This window comes from Ictidomys tridecemlineatus, chromosome 7 (genome assembly GCF_052094955.1).
Source record: "Ictidomys tridecemlineatus isolate mIctTri1 chromosome 7, mIctTri1.hap1, whole genome shotgun sequence".
Taxonomy (NCBI): domain Eukaryota; kingdom Metazoa; phylum Chordata; class Mammalia; order Rodentia; family Sciuridae; genus Ictidomys; species Ictidomys tridecemlineatus.
The window spans coordinates 170,504,114-170,530,515 of NC_135483.1; the positions used below are offsets into that span (position 1 = coordinate 170,504,114).

The 26,402-nt window shown below is 36.2% G+C and overlaps 1 protein-coding gene across 1 annotated transcript in view; it reads right to left on the reverse strand.

Annotated features, from left to right (window-relative positions):
* Dytn (dystrotelin) overlaps window positions 1–26,402 on the reverse strand; it is a 66,146-nt gene that overhangs the window by 1,812 nt on the left and 37,932 nt on the right. The window contains 2 exon segments of the mRNA XM_005335125.2: window positions 8,958–9,438; window positions 12,049–12,208. Coding sequence (XP_005335182.2) covers window positions 8,958–9,438; window positions 12,049–12,208 — 641 coding nt within the window.

A 26,402-nucleotide genomic window follows, 5' to 3' on the forward strand; every position in this document is an offset into this window, starting at 1 on the left:
GCCGAATGTTTTCTCTGATACAAGGAGGCTAATTCATGGTGGGGTTGAGAGGGGGAGCATGGGAAGATTAGATGAACCCTAGATAGGGCAAAGGGGAGGGAGGGGAAGGGAGGGAGCAAGGGGGTAAAAAAGATGGTGGAATGAGATGCACATCATTACGCTAAGTGCATGTATGAAGACTCGAATGGTGTGAATATACTTTGAACACAACCAGAGATTTGAAAAATTGTGCTCTATGTGTGTAATACGAGTTGTAATGCATTCTGCTGTCATATATAATAAATTAGAATAAAAAATTTAAAAAGGAGATCGTGCTATAAAAAGATCTACAATTTGGTGGTTATCAATCAAAGTTTTAATGTGTGTAATCTTTAAACTAAGAACTCTTCATAGTTTAAATATACAAAATATACAAATATACAAAAAAGAATACCGCTTATAAGTACAAGGAAATATAAGGATATTCACCAAAGCCTTTGTGATCATGAAAAGCTGAAAGTAATTTGATTATACATCACTAAATATAGTATACTCACACTATGAGATGCTACATAGAATTTTAAAAAATGACATTGTTCAATGTCACTAAGCAAGCAGGAAAAAAGCAAAAGTATAGTATAATCTGACTTATGATGAAAAAGTAAGGACATGTACATATGCAGTTAAAAATATGTGAAGGAAAACTTATTAAACCTCTAGTAAAAAGGTGGGAGAAGTGGAAGACATGCAGATGAATTAATTTTTAGAAAATTGTGCATTGTGGCATCTTAATTTACCAAAAATGTAATATTGTATTATTTGTGTAACTGATAAAAAATAAAATAACAAGAATTGAAAGCACAGAAAGGCTTATTTTGTTAGTTACATACTTTTCAGGTACCTGTAGCTCCATCTGTGCTATTTTGCATTGAATATTCAGGAGGAGAGAACTTACACTATTCTTCTTCATCTATTCTCTAACACTGCTCCAGAGCTACAAGGACCTTGAATAAATCATATTTCATGGCCTGACTAAAAATCTTTGTTCAGAGGCAAACTTATTTTAAGACATTGCCTCTCAGCCCACAGTGATCAAACCTTAAATGCAGCAATAAAGAAATAAGGGAATATAGTCCTTTTCATCTTTTCATGAATGAGAGTTTTTCCTGTTACTTTTTTTTAAAGCTTAAGTCCCTTGTAATGTTACAAGAAAAAAAAAGCCCAAGATATGCACCTAGTACATAATATGTTACTTGGCATACTCTGGGGACTCAACATGTATAAGGACTAAATTAATATAGCATATAGGTAAATGCCTAAGGAGATGTTAATTGACAGTCCAGAGAAAATCACAATGTAATTTAAATTAACAATTAATTTAAATATAATTTAAAAGCCTATCTGGTCCCTGAATAAATTAAAGATGTGAGAGAAGGCTATTAGAATGTTGGATGTAGAGATGTGAAAGTATTAAGCTGTGTAGTCTATGAGTAGTTTCCTAGGCAATTGAAATACTGAACGCATGTCTTTCTTACAACAATCATTAATTAAGTAAATCGATATTCATTAAATATCTACTCTGTGCTAAGACCTCTTCCTTGAGATGCAGATTATATATGTTGATTGCCTCTCTGACAATTCATTTAGAAAGGTCTCAGGCAATTCACACCTAATATGTTAAAAACAGAACACCTGATTTTTCTGACCCCCCTGTCAGTCTTCACAGTGTTCCCTGTTGTAATAAAATATCACCATCTATCCAGACCAACACCATTACCCTGCGGTAGGCTCTTTCCTGGTCTGTTATCCCACTTGTCCTTCTCCAAGCTACTCTCCACATAATGCCAGGATGACTTAAAAATACAAACCTATGCCATGAATGCCAAGCAGCAAGCATAGTGCTTGGCACAGAGTAGATTATTGATGAATATTTGTTAAGTGAATAAATGAGTGATTTAATGACGAACCAACTAGGTATATTTTCTGCTGGATCTCTTCCTTTACTCATCAAAATTTACTTCGATTTTTTTTTTTTGTGTGTGTGTGTGTGTATAATGATAGAGAAGATAGAATAAAAGATATATGTCCTTTAAGTTTCCAATAAACACTGCTTGGACTCCCAGTCATCATTTGAGGTTATCTTCAAACAGATTAGATAAAGATACAATGTTGAACTTTTCTCTCCTGAGTTTGCTAAGACATTCTTGTTTATTTCCCCATAATTTGCTAAATTTGAAACTTTATTTTCTATTCATTTAAAATAATAATTCATAATGATGGTTCCAGATAAGGAAGAAAGGAAAAGGGCATAAGCCACATCCCTGACCTTACCTGTGCCCTCATATATATAAAATTATGTCATCTGCAAACAGAGATCATTTTATTTCTTTTTTGATTTGACGAGTTTTTATTTTGTTTCCTTGTTTGATTGCTCTGGCTATGACTTCCAGCACTATGTCTCACAGAAGTGGTGAGCATGGGCATCTTTGCTTTGTTCTTGATCTTAAACGAAATGTTTTCAAATTTTCACCTTCAGCATGAAGTTAGCTGTGGGTTTTCATATATAGACTATATTCCATTGAAATAATTTCTCTCTCTACCTAGTTTATTGAGAATTTTTATCACGATAGAGTTGAATTTTTCAAATGCTTTCTTCTATATCTATGAAACAAACCATGTGATTGGTATCCTTTATTCTGTAATGTACAGTATCATATTTATTGATTTGCAAAAACTAAAACATCCTTGAATCTCAAGGAAAATTCCCACTTGCTCATGGTGTATGAACCTGTTAATATGCTGTTGAATTCAATGTTCTAATATTGTATTGAGTATTTTTACATATATTATTACCAGAGAAGTTAGCCTGCAGTTCTTTTCTTGTAGAGTTTTAAATTTGTGTTGATAACAGGGTAATACTGACCTCATAAAATTATTTTTGAAGTATTCCCTGTCCTTCAATTTTTTTGGAAGAATTTAAAAATATAAACATTAATTTTTCTTTAAATATTCGCTAAAATTTACTAGTAAAGTCATCTGGTCCTGGGCTTTTCTTTTTTAGTAATTCAAATTTTCTGTTTCATCATAACTAAGTCTTAGTAGGTTGTATGTTTCTGGAAATCATCTATTTCTTCTAGATTATCCAGTTTGTCGGTGCATGATTGTTCATAGTAATAATCATGATCCTTTTTATTTCTGTGGTATTAGTTATGTCTTTATCATTTATGATTTTATTAATTTGAATTTTTCTTTTAGTTAGTTTAGCTAAAGTTTTATCACATTATTGATCTTCTAAAAATCAAGTCAGCTTTTTTTCCCCCTATTGTTTTTTATATTTTATTTATTTTTGTTCTAATCATTGTTTCCTTCCTTATGCTAACTTTGGGCTAACTCCTGCCCTTTTCCACTTACTTGAGGAGAAACATTCAGGGTTTTTATTAGTGTGTGATTCTTCCTCTTCTTCTTCCTCTTCCTTTGCTTTCTTTACCTTCATTTCCTCCTAATCCTCCTCCACCTCCTCCTCCTTTTTCTTCAGTACTGGGGATGGAACTCAGAGCCTCACGCATGGTAGGCAAGTGTTTGTCCCCTGAAGGAAGGTGTTTATTACTAGAAGATTCCTTTTTAGGACTCTATTTTCTGTATCCCACAAGCTTTGGTATGCTTGCTGTGTTTTTGTTTTCATTTTCTTGAAATAGTTTTCTACTCTGCTTTTTGATCATTCATGTATCTTCATGAATTTTTTTCTTCCATTATTAATTTCTACTCTCATTATGTTGTGGTTGGAAAAAATATTAGATCTGACTTTAGGCTTCTTAAATTTGTTAAGACTTGTTTTCTGACAACAGGTGACCTATCCTAGATAATGTTCCATGTGCACTTGAGAAGAACATATATTGTCTTGCCATTGAGTGAAATATTCTGCATGTCTCTTAGGTTCATTTGGTTTATAGTGTTGTTCAAGTCCACAGTTTTCTTATTGACTTTATGTCTGGATGTTCTATACATTATTGAAAGAAGAGTATTGAACCCTCTTAAAATTATTGAATTACTGTGTATTTCTTTCTTAAGTTCTGTCAATGATTGCTGTATGCATTTAGGTACTCTGATGTAAAGTACACATATTAATTGAATTATTATGCATTCCTTAGGAATTGATAATTTTATCATTATGTGTCTTTTTTTTTCTCTTGTGCCAGTTTTTGACCTAAGGTCTATTTTGAATCATATGATGTCATTTAGGTTCTTTTTAATGGAATATCTTTTTTTATCTCTTTACTTTCAGTCTTAAATATAAAGTAGGTTATTTGTAGACATTATAGAGCTGGGTCTATTTTTTATTTGTTTATTTTTTAAATCCTTTCAGCAATTCTATGTATTTTGTTTGGAAACTTTAATTCATTTATAATTAAAATGATTATTGGAGAGGAAGTTCTGCTTTGCCATTTTGTTAGTTTTCTATCTTACAGCTCTTTTATTTCCTTTTCCTATTCTATCATCTTCCTTTCTTTTCAGTTCTTTTTTTTTTGCATATTGTGGTTTATTTTATTTTGTATATTTTCTGTGGGTTTTGTTGTGTGTGCTTACCAAGAGATTTCCATCAAACATCTTGCAGTTATAAAAGTCTTTTTTTAGCTGAGAACAACTTCAATTGCATAGAAAAACTCTTTACTTTTAATTGCTGCACCATATTTTATGTTACTGAAAAAGTCACACCTTTTAATATTGTATATCATAAACACTTTTTAGTTATAATTATTTTTAATACTTTTGCTTTAACTTTTGCATTGAAATTATTTTTAATACTTTTGCTTTAACTTTTACATTGAAATTGAAAGTGATTTATACATCACTGTTTCAGTATCATGGTATTTTTGTCTCAAACATATTTACCTGCCCCCCTTCCCTATTTTTCTCATCTGAATGGATGATTTCAAATACTCTGAGTTTGCTGATTATTTCTTCTGCTTGATTCTAGTTTGCTGTCTAACTCTTGTACTGAAATTTTCATTTAAGTTATTGAATTTTTTCAGTGCCAAGATTTCTATTCGGTCTTTTTAAAGCTTCAGTCTCTGTTGAAATTGTCATTTTGTTCGTCTTCTCTTCAGCTCATAAACATCATCATAATGGTTATTTTGAATTCTCTGTCAAGTAATTCATATATCTCTGTTTCATAAGGGTCCTTTTCTGGAGCATTCTCATTCCTTTGTTTGTACCATATTCCCATGCTCCTTAACCTTTCTTTACTCTGTATTTGTATATATACAGTAGAAAAAATAGCCACTTCTAGGTCAGGGACTCTAATGCATACTCTTCATGTCTTTTTATACAGAAGAGGATCCTCAACAATCAATCTAGTCAGAAATTTGGGGAGCTTCTCAAGTCTTCATATTAGTCGCAACTGCTACCTTTGTTCTTAGCAACTCTCAGGCCTCTAGTGTGTGAGAGGTACTATCAGTATTCTGAGACAGGCAATGCAAAATCTGGTCCCTAAGAGAGTCCCCAGAAGTAGTAGAATGATGGATGCATAGTCCAACTATTTCTCTCCTGAGTAAAAAGATGAGATTTAAGTATTATTAGCCTGCATGCTTTGCACTCTGCCTTGAGGAGGAGCTATTCCAGGTGCTTCCATGCTGGTCTAAACCGCCATCTTTGTTCTTAAACCATGCTCTCCTAATTCTGCCACCCTCCTCCTCTGTCTTTCCTCCTCATGACTGAAATACACAGTGACAAATGTATTGCAAAAATGGATGAGATAGAAACAAAATAATTTAGTACATGTACACAGGAAATGTCACTCTCAGATGGAAAGCAGACAGTTTAATAAAACAGAAGCAAAGAGTACTAAACCGTATTTCAAATCTCTTTCTTTCTTTCTTTCTTTCTTTCTTTCTTTCCTTCTTTTTTTCTTTCTTTCTTTTTCTTTCTGTGCTAAGAATCAAACCCAATGCTACACACATGCTAGGCAAGAACTCTACCACTGAGCCACAACCCGAGCCCACAAATCTACTTTCTTTACTGTAAGTTTTTAACAAATTTATTTCCTATTGATTTTCAATCCAACATTCAGAATTTAAAGAGGTTCAGGGACCTCTTTACACATAACTGTCTCTTTTCATTATGCTCTCATCATCTTTGAAGTCCTTTTATCTTAGATCTTAATGCTGAATGACTCTATTCAATTAATGTCAAACGATTGCCCAAAAATCATCATAAGGTTTACTTTTTAATCCTATTAAGCCTTTAATTATCATGAAGTTCATCTCAATAACCAAGATACAGTAACTTCTTAGTGAAGCTGTAATCCAAAAGGGCAGTCAACTACTGGGATAATCACCACAATGGGTGAATATATCAATACTTCATCTGAGTCAATCTTTGAATGTTATAAATGTAAGTATTTCTAATTTGTCCAACAATTTTCTAATTTAAAGAAATCAAACAGTAAAGATATCAAAACTTCCTGCTGTTATCTAATGTTTCCACGATAAAATAGAGTAAACAAAGGTAGCCATTACCTCAATTTAGCTCATTTCATTTTCCACATTTTCACTACACTTCTGTCTTTGAGTAAGTTTGGTGTAATCTTGGCAAGCATGTATAGATTATGTAGAATGAATGAAGTATAGTTTTATAATAGAAATTGCCAATGGCTAATTGGAATTGAAAACAGAATTATATTCAATGCCAGACTGAATAAGGATCCTAGCTTAAGTAGAAATATTTGAGTGATGAGTGACAGTACAAAACAGTAGCCATTAAGGTTAACATGTTTATACTGCAAGTTTAGAGGTCTCAAAGAAATACCACTAATACAAAAGAAATAGACTTTGTAGTCTATAAATTTAAGTTAGTATTTGTCAAATCATTACAAAGTAGTGAGTCCTATAATAACAAAAGGACAAGCATTTTCTGCTAATATCATAAGCATGTTTATAGAACTTGCTTCCTATAAAACATCTATATTCTATCGAGATTGTAAGTGGAAACAGATGAATTTGTTGAGATTTTTAAATATATTCTACAAGATTGGATAATACTAATTACATATTGATACATTCTCACAATACCTGAATTTAGAAATGTATATTTACTCATGATTTTCCTTTAATGATATAATTATGTATGTATAGATAGATATATTTATATAGAGACCTTGATAAATCACTTAAAATATGCACAAATCCTTTACCTTCAGATAGTAAACTGGGGAAATGTTGAGATATAATCTTCCAAAAAGAAGTAGTAAACCTAGTATTATAAATATAAAATGTGTATTATAATAACTACATTTGTGAGAGCTGATCCAACACAATGTTTTAGTAATCAACAGTTTTCATCAGCTTATTTGGAGAAACATAAAAACAAAAAAGAAGATGTCAAATACTAAAATCCTTTTCTGTAAAGTCCAATATTTATGTGAAAATTTTCAAGAAAAAGGTCAAGTGGATATTGACTTTGCTTTGAATGCTCAGAATGACCCCAAGTATATTTAGATGGAAATACCATGGGTGGAATTTTTTGTTGGCTTAAGAACCAGGCACAAGGAGTTCTCATCTTGCCTTTGTCTCAGGCAGACTGAGCATGCTCTGATATCACTGTGAACTCATTTCCTCTTATACTAAGATTATAACTCCAACTCCATTTACTGTAGAGCTTTTGAAAATCACCAAATAATTAGCTCTTTGACTTGACTTTACCAAGTATAAAACTGATGTTATCATGTGCTTAATACATAGTTCTCCAGCTGTCGTGAGCTGAATTGTGTCCCCTCATCCGTAAAATTTATATTGAAGTCAACCCCAAAACCTCAGAATGTGACTGACTGTATATGGAGACAGGGTCTTTAAAGAGTTAATTAAGTTAATTAAGTTAAAGTTGATTAAGTTAATTAATTAAATTAAATGAGGTCATTAGGATAGGCCCCAGTCCAATATGACTGTTATCTTTATAACAAGGGAAATTTTGGACTTAAACATTTGCTGAGGGGACACTACATAGAGACACAGGTGGAAGACGGTCATCAACAGGGTAAGGACAGAGGCCTGGCGGGGTGGGGGACAGTGCTGCTGATACCTTGATCATGAACTTCTAGCCTCCAGGACTGTGAGAAAATCAATTTCTTTCTTCCTTTCCTTTCTTTCTTTTTTCCCCTTATTTTTATTTTTCTTTTTTGTTTAAGTCACCTACTAGTTTGTGGTACTTTGTTATAAAAACTCTGAAAAACTAATAAACCAACTCAGAAACTGCTGTGTGTGGTGCTGGGATTGAACCCAGAGCCTCACAAATGCTAAGCAGAAGCTCTTCCACTGAACCACACTCCAACCCCCAAATCAGAAATATTTTTCGAACATTCATACATGAGAATGTTATGCTTCGTGTTACCATGAGTCTTTAGATAAATCCTCCACCATCCGAGAGTTTAGACTGTTTCAAAAGTATATATGTTCTCCCTAGATTTAAGATAATGTTACTCCAAAGCAGAAGAAATAACTATGTACAGGGTTTCTTAAAAGGCTTTCAGAATTTAGCAATGGATCACAGCTTATGAAGGAGATTATAATGATCAAGCTTCTTCTAATTTAGAAAGTTAATCAATTCTTCTTCAGAAAGACAACAACATTATTATCCCCATTTTAAAATCATGATACGAGGCTGCACAGGTATATATGATTTAAGGCTGATACTAATAAGTGCTATTAGATACTGATAAGTGCTATAAGAAAATAATAAGAATTTATTTAATGCTTACTGTGTGCCAGGCGCTGTTCTAAAATCTTGCATGATTTATCCCCTTTTACGTTCACAGTAATCCTATGAATTAGTCAACACTAGGAATCAAGTTCAGAGATGCTACTGATGTCCAAAAGATTCGGAATAATGTTACAGACTAGATAAACTACACCCATTGGTCTTATACTATAAAATCAAGTATTTTAATCTCTGGCTATTACTTTCTCTACTGATGGGGAAAACTTTACCTGGTGTCTTTTCTAGGTTGGAGGCATTCATGAATTTTGACAATAGTTCTTGGACTTCCTCTTCCTCCAGATCATCATTTCTCTCTTTGCTGTTAGCCGTCTCTTTTCTTTCTGCAGGTACCAGAGCAGGTCTGTTTTTTTCAGGAGGAGAAATTTGGGGGTCTTCCTGTAGCAATCCCTCTTGACAGCTTGGTAGGGAGCTAAGGATTTCCTTGGGAATATTTTGGGCATAGCTTTGCAGTCTGGTGCTTTGCAGAAGAGTCTCTGACGATTCCAAATTTGGTAGAGCATTCTCTGCATCTGCTTGACTTCCATTAACTATGGCAGGGTTAGGAAGAGGTTCCCGTTCTGAACTATTCTCAGTGACATTCTCCATTTGAGAAAAATCACCTCTCTTCAGAGGCTTAACAGCTGAAAAATGGTCAACCCTGAACATTGTATTTTGATGGGAAGATACAGGATGGAGTGGCTGCAACATTGCCTAGGTAGAGAAAAATCTTATTCATGAAGAATTAAAGTTTATTTTACTTTTTTCCCCAAAAGCATTAAATTTCAATCATCTAACAGGATATGCTAAAACAACATTCATTTTTCCTCTCTAAATATATTATTAATCTTATTTTATGTTGTTAATTCAATATCAATCTATAACTCTTTCCAAGATTTGGAACAGCTCAGATTATAAAATTTCACAGGTAATAATCACAAGATTTGGGAGGTAAAATCTAGGTTCTAAAAAAATTCCTGGTTCTAAAAACATCATAAGGAATTTCTGAAAATATAAGCATATGTTGAATTGACATATAATTTAACAATAAACATAATCACAACAAAACATGCTCATCATGATCAATGTAGTGCTTGTGTTGTGAGGGGTTCACAGAAAGCCAGAGGAATACAATCTAGGGATGTGCTCTATTTTAAGCACAGTTTTCAAAGTGTGGTTGGTCCACAGGACCTAGAAATCCCTGAGACCCTTTTAGGGGTCTGTGAAGTAAAATTTTGCTCTTAATGATACTTCTGTGTTATTTGATGCTTGCACTGATAGTACAAAATTAATGATAAGTAAAGCTGTCAGTGTCTGAGCAGGAGTCAAGACAGCTTTACCACACAGAGCCAACAGGGGCTCTCTCAACATCATACACTACCTGATTAAAAATATAAATAAATAAAAAGTTCCATGTAAGAATACCTTTGATGGAATATAAAAAAAATTATTGATTTTAATAATAATAACCCTTGCCTTTTTAATATTGTGTGTGGTGAAATGAGAAGTGTACATAAAACATCTCAGACGCATCATGCAGAAGACAAAGGTTACCTCCTGGGCCAAAGAAGGATTGACAGACAGACTATGATTTTTCATATCTGGGTATCTGCAAATAATTTTTTTTTGTTCATAAAGGAACAAAATGAGAATGTCACTGCAAGGACAAAAATGAACCGTATTGGTAGTCAATCATAATGGTAACTCTCGAGCAGAAGTTAGAAAAACTTGCATTTCTCACCATGACCTTGATAGCCTTATAATTTTCTGATGAAATTAGTGGTGACATTATATTAATGAGTGTGAATTTCTTTTGTATAATAAAATAGGTGAGCTTAGGAAGTTCAACATCAGTGAACCAACATTTTTCAAATGACCAATGTAGTTTGTTAACAAAATCATGCGTGGGTAGACTAATCAAAGAACATACTAGAACATTGGGTTGTAATGAAACAGAGTATGAGATAGACATCATTTCAGATTCCATATTGCTCTGTGCTTTAAGAAACTATCATTTATTGTGTTTTGGTGTAGTACCAAAGAAAAGTATCCCCAGTCATGTGAAAACCTATGAAAATACTTTTTTTCAAATGTAATCATATATGAGGTCAGATTTCTTCATAGGCTTTAACCAAAACCTGTTGCAACAGAGAGATGGCTAACCAGTGCTGATATTTCAGATATTTTTAATTAAGACATTGAAGAGATTTGTAAACAATATAAAATAGTGCCATTCTTCTAGGCTTTAAAAAATTTAGGTTATTGTTTTAAAATGTTGCATTATTATTTTTATATGTTAACCAATTAATGAATATATTTTAAAGACATTCGTAGGTTTTAAATTTAATTATTATAAACAGCAACAGATATAACTCACAGAATCAAAAGCTTTTTGACATCCTCAAAGAATTTTAAGGATATATGAGGGATCCAGAAGATTTGAACCACCATTTGACCCAGTTATCTCATTCCTTGACATATACTCAAAGAACTTAATATCAGCATACTACTGTGATATGGCCACCTCAATGTTTACAACAGCTCAGTTCACAATAGCTAAGCTATGGAACCAACCTAAGTGCCCTTCAACAGATGAATCGATTAAAAAAAATGTGGTATACATACATAATGGAATATTACTCAGTAATAAAGAAGAATAAAATTATGGCATTTGCAGGTAAATGGACGGGACTGGAGACTATCATGCTAAGTGAAATAAGTCAATCCCCCAAAACCAAAGGCCTAATGTTCTCTCTGATATGCTGATGCTTACACACAAAAAAAAGGGGGGCAGGAAAGGAAGAATAGAAGTTCATTGGATTAGACAAAGGTGAATGAAGGAAATGGGGAGATGGGAATAGGAAAGACAGTAGAATGAATCAGATAGAACTTTCCTATGTTCATATATGAATACACAATCAGTGTAACTCCACATCATGTACAACCACAAAGATGGGAAGTTATACTCCATGTGTGTGTGATATGTCAAAATACATTCTACTGTTATGTGTAACTAAAAAGAACAAAAAAATAGAAAAAGAACCAATTACTGTAAAGAACTGCTTTGCCCAGCTCTGTTGTTTATAGATGGTACCGACACTACCTTCTTTCAATGCTGCAGTCTTCGAGAAGGGGAAGAATACAGAGTGGAGGGTGAAAGTGGGAGGAGGTTAAGGAATGGGGAGAAGAGGGCCTCTTCTCTTGAGGCTGACCATGTGAGGTGTGAAGCTTTGGGTTGCCTCTCTCCCTTGGCAGGAGGATCTCAGGTTAGACTTCAGGTGGTCCAGGCGGTCAGTGCCCCCCCCTGTCCCCTCCATTCTATACCTGTAGGTCCTGTCCCATCTGCTGTAGCCTGGTCCATAGACTCTCCTGATGGGTTGTAAGTGCATGAATCTTTGTTTCGAAACTGCAATTCTTTTCTTCCTGGTAGGTGCAGAATGCTTGCAACTTTTCTTTGTATTGGCTGAACTGTTGCTTAAGGACTCTGAAATGAGAAGAGTGGTTTGGAAGGGTGAGGCCAGCTCCCTACCTGAGCTGGAACCAGATGTACTCCAGGTCCTCCTACAGACAAGCCTGTGCCCTGATTGCTGGCTAACCTGTCTACACTGCTGTATGCCTTTGCTCACCATGCAGAGCTCCCGTGGTGTCCATTATATAGCAACTCCCCTGAGAACCTCACTGACATTAGGGATATTAGAAAACTCACCAGGCATGTCTCAGATGACTTTTTCCTTTGGTACTGGGAATTGAACCCAAGGGCGCTTTACCACTGAACTACATCACCAGCCCTTTTTTTTATTTTGAGACAAGGTCTCACTATGTTGCTTAAGGACTCACTAAATTGCTGACGCTGGCTTTGAACTTGCGATCTTCCTGCCTCAGCTTCTGAGTTGCTGATATTACAGGCATGTGCCACCATGCCCAGCTTGGATTACTTTTGACAGCATAGTTTCACCAGCTGCTTAAATATGAATATTTACTTTATTCATTATTGTTTTGTCTAGAAACACTCCATTTGGAAAAATAGTATACCTAACATGGCTAAACACGGAATACCCAAGATAGAGGGAAGGACCAATTATACAGTTCATGAGTTGTGGATCTGTTTTGGCCTCTCTTCCTCTCTAGCCATTTATTAGTTCAAGAATGAACAAAGCAGTTGGGATTATTCTTTTTAAAACATAAGGCAGATTATGTAATTTCTCTCATCAGAACCCTTTGATAAGTGGTGCATGGTGACACAGACCTGTAATCCCAGGATTTCAGAAGGCAGAAGCAGGAGGATTGCAAACTAGAGGCCAGTCTCAGCAACTTAGTGAAGCCCTAAGCAACTTAACAGACCCTGCCTCAAAATAAAAAATAAAAAGGGCTGAGGGTGTGGCTCAGTGGTTAAGTGCCCCTGGGTTCAATCCCTGGTACAAAAACCAAACACACAAATCTCGGTGACTCCCCTCTTATTTGGCATAGACTGAAGTCCTTACAAAGGTGAGTTAGCTCATCTCATCTGCTTTTCCCTGGCCACTCACTGCCCTTCAGCCACACAGGACTATCTTGAACACACCAGGGCATATTCTTTCATCAGATAGCTCCCTTTGCCTGGACCCCCTTTTCCTCTTCAGGTCCCTACTTGGTTCACTCCCCTACCCACTTCAAATCTTAGCTAACAAGCTCTCTTTTCAACGAGGCCTTCCCTAAAACCCAGTAGAAATCACAAACCATGACCCAGCCTCTCCTCTGACCCTGCACATCTCCTTTCCTTCTTTATCCCCATGTCTAATTGCTTCCAGAGCTCGAAGAGACCTCAAATTTTGGTAGAGCCTCTACCCTTTAAGCCTCTGGATAGCATGCTCTATGACATATTACCTTTTTTTTTGCTTATTATTTTGCATATATATTACTCAATTACTTCTTTCCTTGCTTTCTGTCTCTTGATTCTGGCAACAGTTTTCATATTTTGTTTACTACCATGTCCCCAGGACCTGACCTAGAACATTCCCTTTCATATAGTAGTTACATAATTAAAATTGTCTGCATATAATATCATTCTTCAATCAGTGTCATTGGCATCTGTGTAGAATTTGGGATAAATTGGCTATCTGGTGAGAAAGGTACCATTTCTCAAGTTAGAACCTTTGAATTTCTTAGTCTCCATCATGCTTGGAGAGGCCTTGGTACAGTTTGGGCTCCTACCCATAGCATATGACTCTGAAAAACTTCCAGACAGTCACTCAGGTGAGACAGGAGTTCTACTCCTTGACTGTAACTGGAGTATGTACATACGATGGGGTTTTCAGGAAGGTGTCAGCTCAGAGGGGTTATATAACCGACAACAAAGAAACCATTTTAGGAGGCTTCTGAGTACAGTGCTCTCTGTACCTAAGGTGTTGTGCTTGTTTTAATCTCTAACAACAACAGTCTCTCTTTCTCCCATGTTGTTCACACTAAGAGCCCTGCCTCCTCCTTGGCCAATCCACCGTGTTTGAATAGCTAGGAAACATGTGTTGTATTCCCTATAATCCAGGGGAAAGTAGACAGAGGCCAATCAGAAATACAGTCTCTCCTTACTCTAATTTTTTTTAAAAAAAATTTTAAGGAGAGATTTTCTTGCGAGTGTTTCTGATAAACACAATTTCTCTGATACAAATATTTGCAGCAGCTGGGAGTCTACCACTACTTTCTAGTTAGATATCTATTATTAACAAACAGTTCAGATTATCTGAAATTATTCTAATCAAATGACCTGAAATCTGCATTAGATCTTTATATGTGTTTCTGCTTTTTAGAGCTTGAGTCCACCACGTTCTAGGCCTTTAAAAGAATCCCAGATGTTCCCAAGGCAGGCTAATCGCGCACAGAGTAGTGAAAGATGACTTCTTTTGATGAGTCCCTAGCACAGTACCCACCGATGAATCAGTAACCAACAAATGAGTGATACTCTTCCTGTTAACGCAGCCTGAGATCCGTGGCATAATGCTGGCTATTACTGAACTTGCAGTCAACTATACATCACATATTTTTTACACTATTTGTTGTGAATATACAATTGGAAGACTTCTCTTTAATCCCTTAAAATTTGGTCTTTATTGATTGTTTCACTATTTTATCCTGTGAAATCTTATTGATCCTAAATTGTTATTTGGCTTCTTATCTATGCCTTTTTTTTAAAAAATATTTTTTTAGTTGTAGATGGACACATTATCTTCATTTATTTAATTTCATGTGGTGCTGAGAATCGAACCCAGTACCTCACATGTGCAAAGTACCACTGAGTCACAACCCCAGCCCCTCATCTGTGCCTTTTAGTACCATGTCCTGCACACATTTGAGAGCAGTGATGATGCAGACAAGAACAAAGATGGAGCCTTCATTTTGTATTTTGTCAATCAGCCCCACACTTTGGTAAACTTTGTAATGCTAAATACTTTATTAGGATACCCATACCATGTGTAGTAGAATTATTTTAAGAATTAAGTTTTAAAGAACTAAATTTTAAAAGTTTCCTTGTTATTTCTACATTTTAAGTTTCAAAATTGCTTTTTGATGCTGTTTTCTTTAATTTTATTTTTAACATTTTTCTCATACCATGAAGTAGAAAAAAAATCAATTTTAACACTTAAGTTACTTTAGAAGGGTTTATTAATTTTGTTCACATGAGTGATTACAGAATTTGGAAACTATTTCCTATCTTGTGTACAGTTAGATGATGATGATGATGATGATGATGATGATGATGATGAAGCATATCTCATCATACATATACAGGAAGTATCATTAACTTATTGACTGTACACTGCATGAGGAGCCAGGAATTCTGTCTTCTACAGGAAGGACAACTAGTGATAAGCCCAAGGAGTGATTTGTTCTTGACATACAATGAAGAGAAGGTAGGCTGTCTCCAATCAACATAATAAATTTGGGAGAAAGTTAGATGTTGCTGGAGAAACTGTACTGATTTCTTTAGAAATAAGCCACACACCCACAAGACATATGCAAGAATCAATACCTCACTGAATGTGCTGAGCCAACTTTCAAAGAAAAAGCTCAGGTAATCAAGAGTAAAAATTTACCACCCAGTTGATTTTTATTCTGCATAACTACTCAAGTAATGTCAAATTGCTCTTTTACCTTCATGTTGGAATCAAGATTTTTCTGCTTACAGAATTCCTTCCAAAATAAAAACAAAAAAGCAAAGTGAAGTCCTTATAGAAAACTTTTCCAAAGCCAAGGGAAATGTTGCTGATTTATCTCTGCAGCCTGCTGTGTGTGCATCCACACTCTGTTCCTACCTTCTTTCCCTGTGGAGAGCATTGATGGATTCGCGAATCCTCCACAGTTCATTCTTAATGCTGACTAAGGTCTAGAAAAGGAAAGAAATAGGGAAAATGAGTTTCAGTTGGATTTTAATCCACATTCCTAAAAGTCCATTGTAAGAATAATGTTTTTAATAAAAATATCACCTATTTTTAAAGACAGCTGATGTTTTGGTTTATGTCCATAAACAATGACGCAAAAAGTACATTGGCACAATTCAATTGACACAAAAGAAATTAAAACATAGAGAAAAATTTTAGGTTTGAAGAATAATTTACAATAGTCTCTTGCCCGAGTTACGTTGCCATCCTGAACATTTCCTTCCCCTAAGACCTTTAAAAAACCAGTTGTGTCCACTTTATTTCCCTTAATATAAGAAGTCTCTCACTTCTTTCTATCTTCTACTTAAATTTTCTTATCTTTCATTGCTTCCTACTTGGATGTATACTTGGAGATGTTGCTTCTCTTTGAATTCACCAAGTCTGTTGAACTAATAATGGTTGGCTGGGCTCTCAGGATTTTCCCATCAAACCTCACACTCAGCTCCCTGAACTGCCAGCCAGGGGCTTGTCCTGGCCTGACTAAGCTTGGGCCAGACTCCTGGGGCATAGTGTTCCAGCCCCTGGCTCTCACAGGTCTGGATGAGAGACTGGATCTCATTGCTTTACACTGATAAATAGTTGTGGCTGTTATTCTGCACAGCCTCCTTCTCCCTGCAAACGATAGGAGGTGCATCTGGCCACCAAAGGAGCACTGTCCCATAGGAATGTCCTGGAAGAGGAAGGAAGGAAGGGCAGAAGAAACTGAGCTATACACAGACTTAAAGTTACACTTCCTGATTGCTGTGTGGCCTTTGTGCCCCCTCTGAGTGACCTATGCCCGTCTGCCTCTCCATTTAACTACTCAAATGGCTTCCATATGCTTAGCATAGCCTTTGAATCAGTGAGCTCTATATTATTAAGATGGAAAAACAAATCTGTAGCTTTTTAAATAACATCGATACTACCATATGGTACATATTTTTCTGTAATTGGGAAGCATTTCAGGTTTGTACATGTGGACCTACTATGGCACAACAATTAAAGAGATACCGTGATTATTGAGTCATTTTTCCATTAAAGGATATTAGTCTATTTCCAGTTTTTCAAAATTAAAAGCAGTGATGCTGTGAATAAAACTAAATGTTTCCTTTTGTACACATTCAAGTTTTTTGGGTTTTCAGTTTAAGAGATATTGCTCCTTTGTCCCCTTTGGGTATGTCTACACGTATGCACACACACACACACACACACACACACACACATATGAACACACACACACACGTACATGCACATTTGAAAACGCAGAAGAAAAGACATGCAAACATATATCCCAAACAGATTGCCTCTGGGGAACTGAGGATTGGACCTGGGTTAGGATTTGTAGCTGAAAAGGATATAACTTTCTGTGTATTATCTTGATTTCTTTTAAAGCAATCAGATTCATGTCTTATTTGTATAATTAAAATTTTTTAATAAAAACAAAGTACTACATACATAAGATGGTATACAGCAATTTTTAAAAATGATAAAGAGGAGAGTGTAAGGGAAACAGCAAAACCTCTTTGCAGTTTCCCACAGAATAAATAAAGGTTACCATGCAGACAAATCTGCACTGCGGCGATGTCTTTTCTTCCCCTTTATTCAAAGCAGGAAGTAGAGCAGCTCTTTGTGCTCACACATGTGCGCCCAGCTCTCGGCTGAGCACTCCACCAACCGTGCTGGATATCCCACACGGGTATTTTTGAATGAGTTGCACTCCATAAGCTGATGATTAAAGTGCACAGGGACTGACAGGACATGACACAGAGATGGCTGCACAGGCCACTGGTGGTCACAGGCCTTACTTTCCATTTTGATTTCTATCTAGTATAGCTGCAAGATGGGAACTAATTTCCTCTTTGATGACTGAAAAGTATTACAGAACATCATCCTTTGAAGACCTAGAAGATCACACTGTAATGATTATAATGATTTCAAAATTATTCTAGAAAAAAATATTTTATAATAGCTTGTATAAAAAAATAAAAATAAAAGGGAGGTGATGTGGTTCATAATAGCCAAACTATGGAACCAGGCTAGGAGCCCATCAGCAGCTGGATGGAAACACACATGCACAAACACAAACAATGGAGTTTTATTCAGCCATAAAGAAAAATGAAATTATGTCATTTGCAGGAAAATGAATGGATATTGAGATTCATTCAGAAGCCAACCTCAGAAGGTCAAGGGTCATATGTTTTCTCTCATATGTAGAAGCTAAAGAGGAAAAAGGAAAAGAGAGGTGCAGGGGTGGGGGAGGGGGATCTCATGAAAATCAAAGAGAGATCAGTAGTGGGAAGAGGGAAGGTAGGGAGTGATCTTGGCCAAATTATACTGTGTGCATAAACGAATATGTAACAACAAATCTCATCATTATGTACAATTATAATGCACCAATAAAATAATTCAGAAAGAGGATAAAAATGGGAGGTGATAGTCAAAGGGTATATATTTTCACTTATGCAAGAATTATGAGCTCTGGAAAACTAGTATACAGTGTAGCACCTACACTCAACAATACTCTATTGAATACTTACAACCCGCTCAGGGGATAGATCTCATATGAAATATTCTTAACACAAACACATATATATGTACATCCTAATAATAACAACAATAATAATCAGAGAAAGAGGAAACTGAGAAGTGATGGATATTTTTACGTCAAGGATGGTGGTGGTGGTGGTGATGATTTCATGGGTGTATACTTATCCCACACCTATCAAGTTGTATATATTCACTATATGTAGCTTTTTATGTGTCAATCGTATCTCAATACAGTGATTTAAGACTTGTTCTGTAATATGCTAATAGGACTAAAGTTAGAATAATTCAAATAATGTTCTTATATGAAAATAAAATGAAAAGCAATTGAGCTGAATAGAAAGCAGTAAAACATATCCTTAAATGGTGAAGATTTTAGTATATATTAAAGGGAGCATAATACAGAAATTTAAAAGGAAAAGACTTATTGAAGTAAAAAGCAGGAGTAGGAAACTATCTTTGTCTCTTATCATACATCAAAACAAAGGCTAGATAGATTTAAAAATTAAATGTCAGGATGAAACATGTTAAAATAAAACACAGCTAAGAAGTCACTTGGTTTCTTAGTGGGGAAATTTTTCCAAGCATAAAACTCTGTAAGAAATTACAAAGGCAAAGATTGATAGCATTTTCATAAGAATTGAAAACAACCATATAGCAAGTCAGGTTATGAATAAGTCTAAAAGAAAATAACTAGGAAGAAATATTTGACTTAGTGAAACTTCAAATGCAGAAAGTTTAAATATATTGATAAATCAAATTGATGCACCAATAAAAACGGGCAGAGGGCACTGAAAGAAAGGAAAACACAATTGCTTTCTAAACTATTTGGGGAAAAGTCTCATTCCACTCAATCAGAGGAATACAAAGTCAGGCAAATATGTTCTGCTCATAAAATGAACAAAACTCAAAACATAGTAATAACCAATATTAGCCTGTATCAAGTGAGCTGGCTGCCTGTATCCACTGGGAGTGTGATTTGATATGACTTTCAAAAAGGCAATTTTGCAACAGGCACGAAGAGCCTTAAAAACATTTCTACTTTTCTTTCTGGTGATTAAACTTCAGAAATGCATTCTAAGGAAATAATTAGGGATCTGTACACAAAGAATAGTATGTAAGAATTTTAAAAGCAAATTTTAAATTATAGTCAAAATTTGAGATAACCTAACAACAGAGGAAGACTTAAATGAATAATGTTATGTCCACTTAAATACCATTAAGATGATTTTGAATAATTGTAATGACAATGGAACATGATTATCTCTGCGACTATCTATTGACTACTTAGTCAATACATTCTGTAGTATGATCTAAACTAATTTAAAAATATTTACAGGGAAGGACATATATTGAAATATTAGTCGTGATTACATCATGGGTTGTTTATATTTTTTAATTTGTTCATCTTTCTTTTCTGACTTTCCCAAATTTTCTAAAATAAATATATATCCCTTTATGACTGGAGATAAAATTGTTATTTAAAATACATGTTCCCAGATTTTTCATTGATCACATTAACATCTTGAAAATATTCCCTAAACTGCAGAATGGTTCACCAAACTTCACTCTTATGAAATGGTCCAGACCCATTGTGCATTATTGCCCATTCCCTTTGCCGTGGGTCACCTGGTGATGCGGGCTGCTGACATCTGCTCCGTGAGCCTGAGAGACTGGCTGACGCATGCGTCTGGAGGCTGCTTCTGCTCGTCCAATTGGCCTTGTGTACACTGGCACTTTAGAGCTATTGCACCGGATGGAAAGCATGTTAGAAAGTAGTTATTCAGAAAGTTGTAGCAACTTCTAATGACCAGATATGATATTGAGGAAAACCTTTTTTAAATATTAAAAATCAGATGTTGAAGTCAGTAACCCCCATAGCAATCAAGTAGCTCAACTGTTTTCTCTGTGTTCTTTTCCAGACAATTTAGTCAACAGAGAGCCAATCAACCAATAATAGGAATGGTAATCCCATTTTCCCTTCTCCATGACAATCTAGATGTGCCAATGCAAAGAAATCCAGGGACGATGGCAGAAAATCTTGTAGGTCATCTTGTCCAGGTCAGATACTAGGGATTCTAAGTACAGGTGTATATTTATCATGTCATATCTGAAAGAACACAGAATAGACCAGTTGAAGGTCAGGCAGACTCAAATTTATACAATTCCACTTAGTTTTATTCCTTTATTCAAAAATTGTTTTTAAAGCATCTTGCCATCTTGAGTTATTGCAGGTTAAAAAAAAAAGAAAGAAAACAACAAAAAAGCAGAGTGCTCTCTGCTCACAGAGTTCCCATCTAATGAATAGACAAACACTCAATTACTTTTGACATGCTGTGATGATTTCTACAAGACCTGATGAGAACACAGGGCAAGAAGCGATTATTCTGTGGTACACTTAGTTATGTCTTTAAGAAGTGGGCATTTGGGGTAGAAACAGAGGGTAACCTGTAGCTTCTTTGTAACACTCTATTTCCCACCAGAGAAGATTCTCTCTCTCTCTCTCTCTCTCTCTCTCTCTCTCTCTCTCTCTCTCTCTCTCTCTCTCTCTCTCTCCCCCCCCCCCAGACATAGTCTTACTAAACTGTCCAGCCTGGCCTTGAATTTGTGATCCTCCTGCCTCAGCCTCCCAAGTAGCTTGGATTTCAGACATGTGCCACTATGTCCAGCTCCATCATAGATAATTCTAATCCCTTCTATTGCTCTGTCTTAGCTTAGGATGCTATAACAAAATACCACAACCTGGTTTCCTTAAATAGCAGTTATTTTTCACATTTTTGGAGGCTAGAAGTCTGACATTAGGGTGACAGCATGGTCATACATACATACTTTCTGTACTCATGCAAACATTTAGAAACTTCAAAACAAACAGTTATTGGATTTGATTCTGAAATAGAAATGGAATCATTCCCTACACATTATTCTGCTACTTAATTTTTTCCTCATTGTGTATGACAGTGAATACACTCTATCATCATAGGTAGGAGCTAAAACTTGTTCTTCTAAATAGATTCATTAGATTCTGTTGTATTCTGAATCATATGTATGCCATTATTATTATTATAATTTTGGGGGGACAGGGGACCCTGAAGTTGTTTCTGATTTATTACCCTGCCAATCAATGCTAAAATAAACATTCTCATTTACTATCTAGTGGTACCTCCATTCCTACAGGGTAGAATTGCAAGAATGTCACTGGCTGAATCCTGTTTTTATTTTACCACTTTGTGGGAACTAGTCTTCTAAAGTCAATCCTTCCACATTGCATCTCACCCCCATATTGACTGTGCCAACAATTCGCCCCTCCTAACAGATCTTCATTTTTTTCCCCTTGCTCACTCATTTATTTTTGTTTTATTTTATTTTATTACAGTGCTGGAGATTGAACCCAGGCCCTCATGCATGCTAGGCAAGCACTCTACCACTGAGCAACATCTCCAGCACTCATTTTTTAAAATACACAAACATGCTGTTATTCCTCCCATCACAACAAATACTCTTTTAACCTTAGTCATCTTCTAGCTATGCTCTTTGTTTATTTATTTATTCTCTCTATACTAAGGAGTTCTGGAATTTTCTTACTTGCTGTCTTCAATTTCCCACTTCCTGTTCTCTCATCCACTGCCACTAGCCCAACCTTTTCTGCTACCACTGTCCTACAATGCTCTGTTTGAGGTCATTGATGAGGTCCTGTTGCCCAATCCAACTTGACTTAGCAGTAGGTTTGCACACAGGACCACCCTGCCCTCTTCTTGGGGTCCTTTGTGCGCTCATCTTCTAGTGTTCCTCACTCTCTGGGATTTCTTCCCACCTCATCCACCACTCTTCCTCCGTCTTCCCTGTGGGTTCTTCTTCCTCTGAAACTTTGTAACATGAAGTGTCAGAGGGTTCAGTCCTTGATTGTCTTGTTTTTTCTATTGACACTCTCGGATGATCTTGCATAATCTCATGGTTCTAAACCCCACATACATGCCAACAGCTCTCAGATTTGGAGCTCCAGCACATACATTTTCCCCTAAGTTGTAGATATAGAGAGCCAACTGCTTAGTCCTCACCTCCACGTGAGTGTCTAAGAGCCACCTCAAACTTCCAGTGCTTCAAACCTAACCCATCTATCCCCACAAACATGATCTACCTGTGGCCTCCTCCTCCTCAGGGGGTCGCAAACTTACTTTCTGTTTACTCCAGAACCACCGTGACCATATTGTTCACTGTAAATACAAGAATAGACGGATAGGCCTGAGGATGAGAAGAGATGTTGTCTTGATTGATTCAAGTACATACATGTGATGGTTAGGATGTGAGCTGTCCCCCAAAAGCTCATGTGTGAAATAAGGCAAGAAAGGTTTAGAGGAGGAATGATTGGGTTGTGAGAATCTTAACAAGATTAACTACTGAAGGCAGGCAGGGTGTGGCTGGAGGAAGCAGGTTGTTGGGGATGTCCCTCTGAGGTCTATATTATATCTGGCAAGTGGAGTCTCTCTCTCTCTGCTTCCTGGTCATTATGGCAGCCACTTCCCTCTCCCACACTCTTATGCCATCATGTTCAGCCTCGCCTTGAGCCCTGAGGAATGGAGTCTGCTGTCTACCGACTGAGACCTCTGAGACCATGAGCCTCCAACATGGTCCTTTTGGGGTCTTTTAGTCACAGCAGTGAAAAGGTGACTAAAACAATCAGGGTACCTAATATGTGACAAAGGTGGAATTTTTTAATTCAGTAGGAAAAAAAGAGTACCTACCTGACTGCCTATCTGAAAGAAAGCAAAGCTAGAATAAATTCATTGAAATTTTAAGTTAATAATTCCAAATAGAAACACGAAGAGAAAAATTAGGAAACTGTTTACACAGCCTTGCTTCCAATGCCCGAGTCTAGTCTCAACAGAACAACTGGACCGGCAGTTCCGGCAGTTTTAAAACTGAAGTTAGATTCTCTACTCAAAACCCTTCAATGCTTCCTCTAAGGAAAAGCTCAAGCCCTGCCACTGACCTGCCAGGCCCTTTAATAGCTTCCTTCCCTCTCTTGTCATTTCCCTTGTCCTTCTTGCCCCCGGCCACACCATCCTGCCACTGTTCTCTGGACCTGCCAAGCAGGCAGCTCTCTCAACTCGCAGCCTGCTTTCTTCAGATAAAACTGACTCACCCCCCCCCCCCCCCCCCCGTCTCTTTCAAGGCTTTCTTCAAATGTCACCTCTCACTGAAGCCCTCTGTGACCATCCTATTGAAATTTGCCACCAACTCTCCCTTCCAGTCTCCCTCTCTCTTACCTTGTTTCCCACCCCCAACTTTTACTTGAGCCCTTAACATTTCGAATGCACTGCATCATTCCTTTATCTACCTGTTTTGCTTTGTCTCATTCCTCCACCAGGATGCAAGCCCCATGAAAGTAGAGATCTTTGTTCACAAATATATCCCAAAGTGCCCACAACAGTGTTCAATATTTATTGAATACTTAAATGACAAATAATTATTTATTGAGCAAGTCAATGAATGCTTTTCAGATGATTTTCTGAAAAGTCAATAGCAATTTGTACTTCGACCACGTTTCAAGGGTGTCTATTTTTTTTCTATCTTCAGCAGCAAAGGGTACTGTCATTGAATCTTTGCCATTCTGCTAGGTGATGGTGTCTCGTGGTTCCTTTTATTGTCACATTTCTAACCATAAGTGAGGTTGAAGATCTTTTGGGGTGTTTAATGACCATTTGGAAATTCTTCTTCTGTGATTGCCTATTTACAAATTTGGTGTGTTTTTCTCCTCCTCTTTGTCCTGCTCATTTTCCTTATGTTCTTCTGGAGTTTTTCTTACCACTTTGCATAAAACCTAACCTCTGAGTAACCTGACTTGTCTTATTATTGAAAAGTTATTTTCCATGTCTAAGGCTCATCTTTTGATTTTGTTTAGGACATTGTTACTGTAGGAAAATGTTTGAACTTCCATGCTGACATACACACCTGCCTATCCAATCCTTCATGATTTCTATTTTTTTTTTTTGTCTTTCTTAGGAAGGTGTTCTCCAGTCATAGGTTTCTTATTGTTCTTTAATTTTTTTAAATTCTAAATTTAAATTTTACTTTTGGAATTTATCATATGAGGCAAACTAAAGGCCAGGTTTTTTTCTTTCAGATGGATTATGAATTATCAGATGTATTTCAGAATTATGTGTTCTTTCTCTGTTGTATTGAAAAAGCAGCTTTATCACATTAGGTTTCCATATGTGCCAGATCAATTATTAGATTTTATATTCTCTCCTCATATCTACATGTCCATTTTTTTTAAATACTGTATCATTTGGTCATAGAGGTTCCACAGCAAGTTTGAACATCTGTTGAAGAACAACCCTCTCACTAGTCTTCAATTTTGTACGTTTGACTATTCTTGCACATTTATTCTTCCACTATGTTTTCAATTTTTTTTTTACCTTACATAGAAAGCTTTGAGATTTTATTTGGAAATGCATTTAATTGAAACACAGTCAATTGTTATTATTCACAAGAACTGTGTTCTATAAAGTCACCTTGAACATTGAATTAGCAAATTCTGAACCATGGCTCCCAGGGGAGAAACAGGGTTATGTTCCTGGGCACTTTTCCACCCACCAATCAATACATAACCTTGGTTTATGTGAGTTTTTGTTTATGTGGATTTTTGTTTAAAGATATCTTTTTAAATATACATTGTTCATTCACTGACATTGAATTCATGGTCCACAGCACTGTATCTCATGACTAAATAAAGCTCACATAACACAACATGTTCTCATTTAGGTCTAGCGTAGCTTTCTTGTGCTTAGGAAACTGAACAGCACTTCAGCACCACGCTTGGGGGCCTTTTTTTGCAACACTAAAATCACATCAAAAAGTACAAAAATGTGAAAAACATAGCCCCAAACAGACTATGTGGACATACTTATTTACAGTGTGTGTTAGTTAGCTTTTTGTTGCTGTGACCAAAATACCTGACAAGAATAACTTAGAGGAGGAAAGATTTTTTGGCTCATGATTTCAGTAGTTCAGTCCATGGTCAGCTACGTCCAAGGCAGAAATTTCATGGTGGAAGGGGTTGGCAGAGGGAAGCTGCCCAGCTCATGGCAACTGAGAAGCAGGGAGTGGGTAGGGCGTAAGGGACTGGGGAGGAGACAAACCCTTCCAGGATGTGTCCCCAGTGACCTACTTCCTCCAACTAGGTCCCACTTTCCAGTAGGCCATTCAGCTATCGGTGGATGAATCCATTGGATGATGGGGTTAGAGCACCCATGATCCAATGGTTGCCTAATAGCCCCACCTCTGAAACTTTCTGCATTGGAGACCATGCTTTTGACACAGGAGTCTTGGGGGGGAACATTCCAGATCCAAACCACAACACAGTATGAGAGCTGAAGCAAGAAGAGAGCACAATGTACTGGGAATGTATGTGTCAGGCAACTCAAGTTTTTGGCCTTTCTGGACATGTCTGTAAATACTGGAATATTACCTTGAATATTAATTTGGGGTTACTAATAACTTTTTTGCAAATCAGCAAATTTGTAAATACTGAATTTATGCATAATGAGGATTGACTATATTCATTTTTGGAGAATGAGCATTCTTATGCTAATGTCTTCCCTTCTAGGTATTTGGTATGTTTCTCTTTTTGTTTGGGTCTTGTTTTCTATACTCAACAAAGTAGTATAATTTTTTTTTTTATACGAGCCATTTATTTTTTGTTAAACTTTTTCCCTAGTTTCTTTTAAAAATAATTTTTACAGT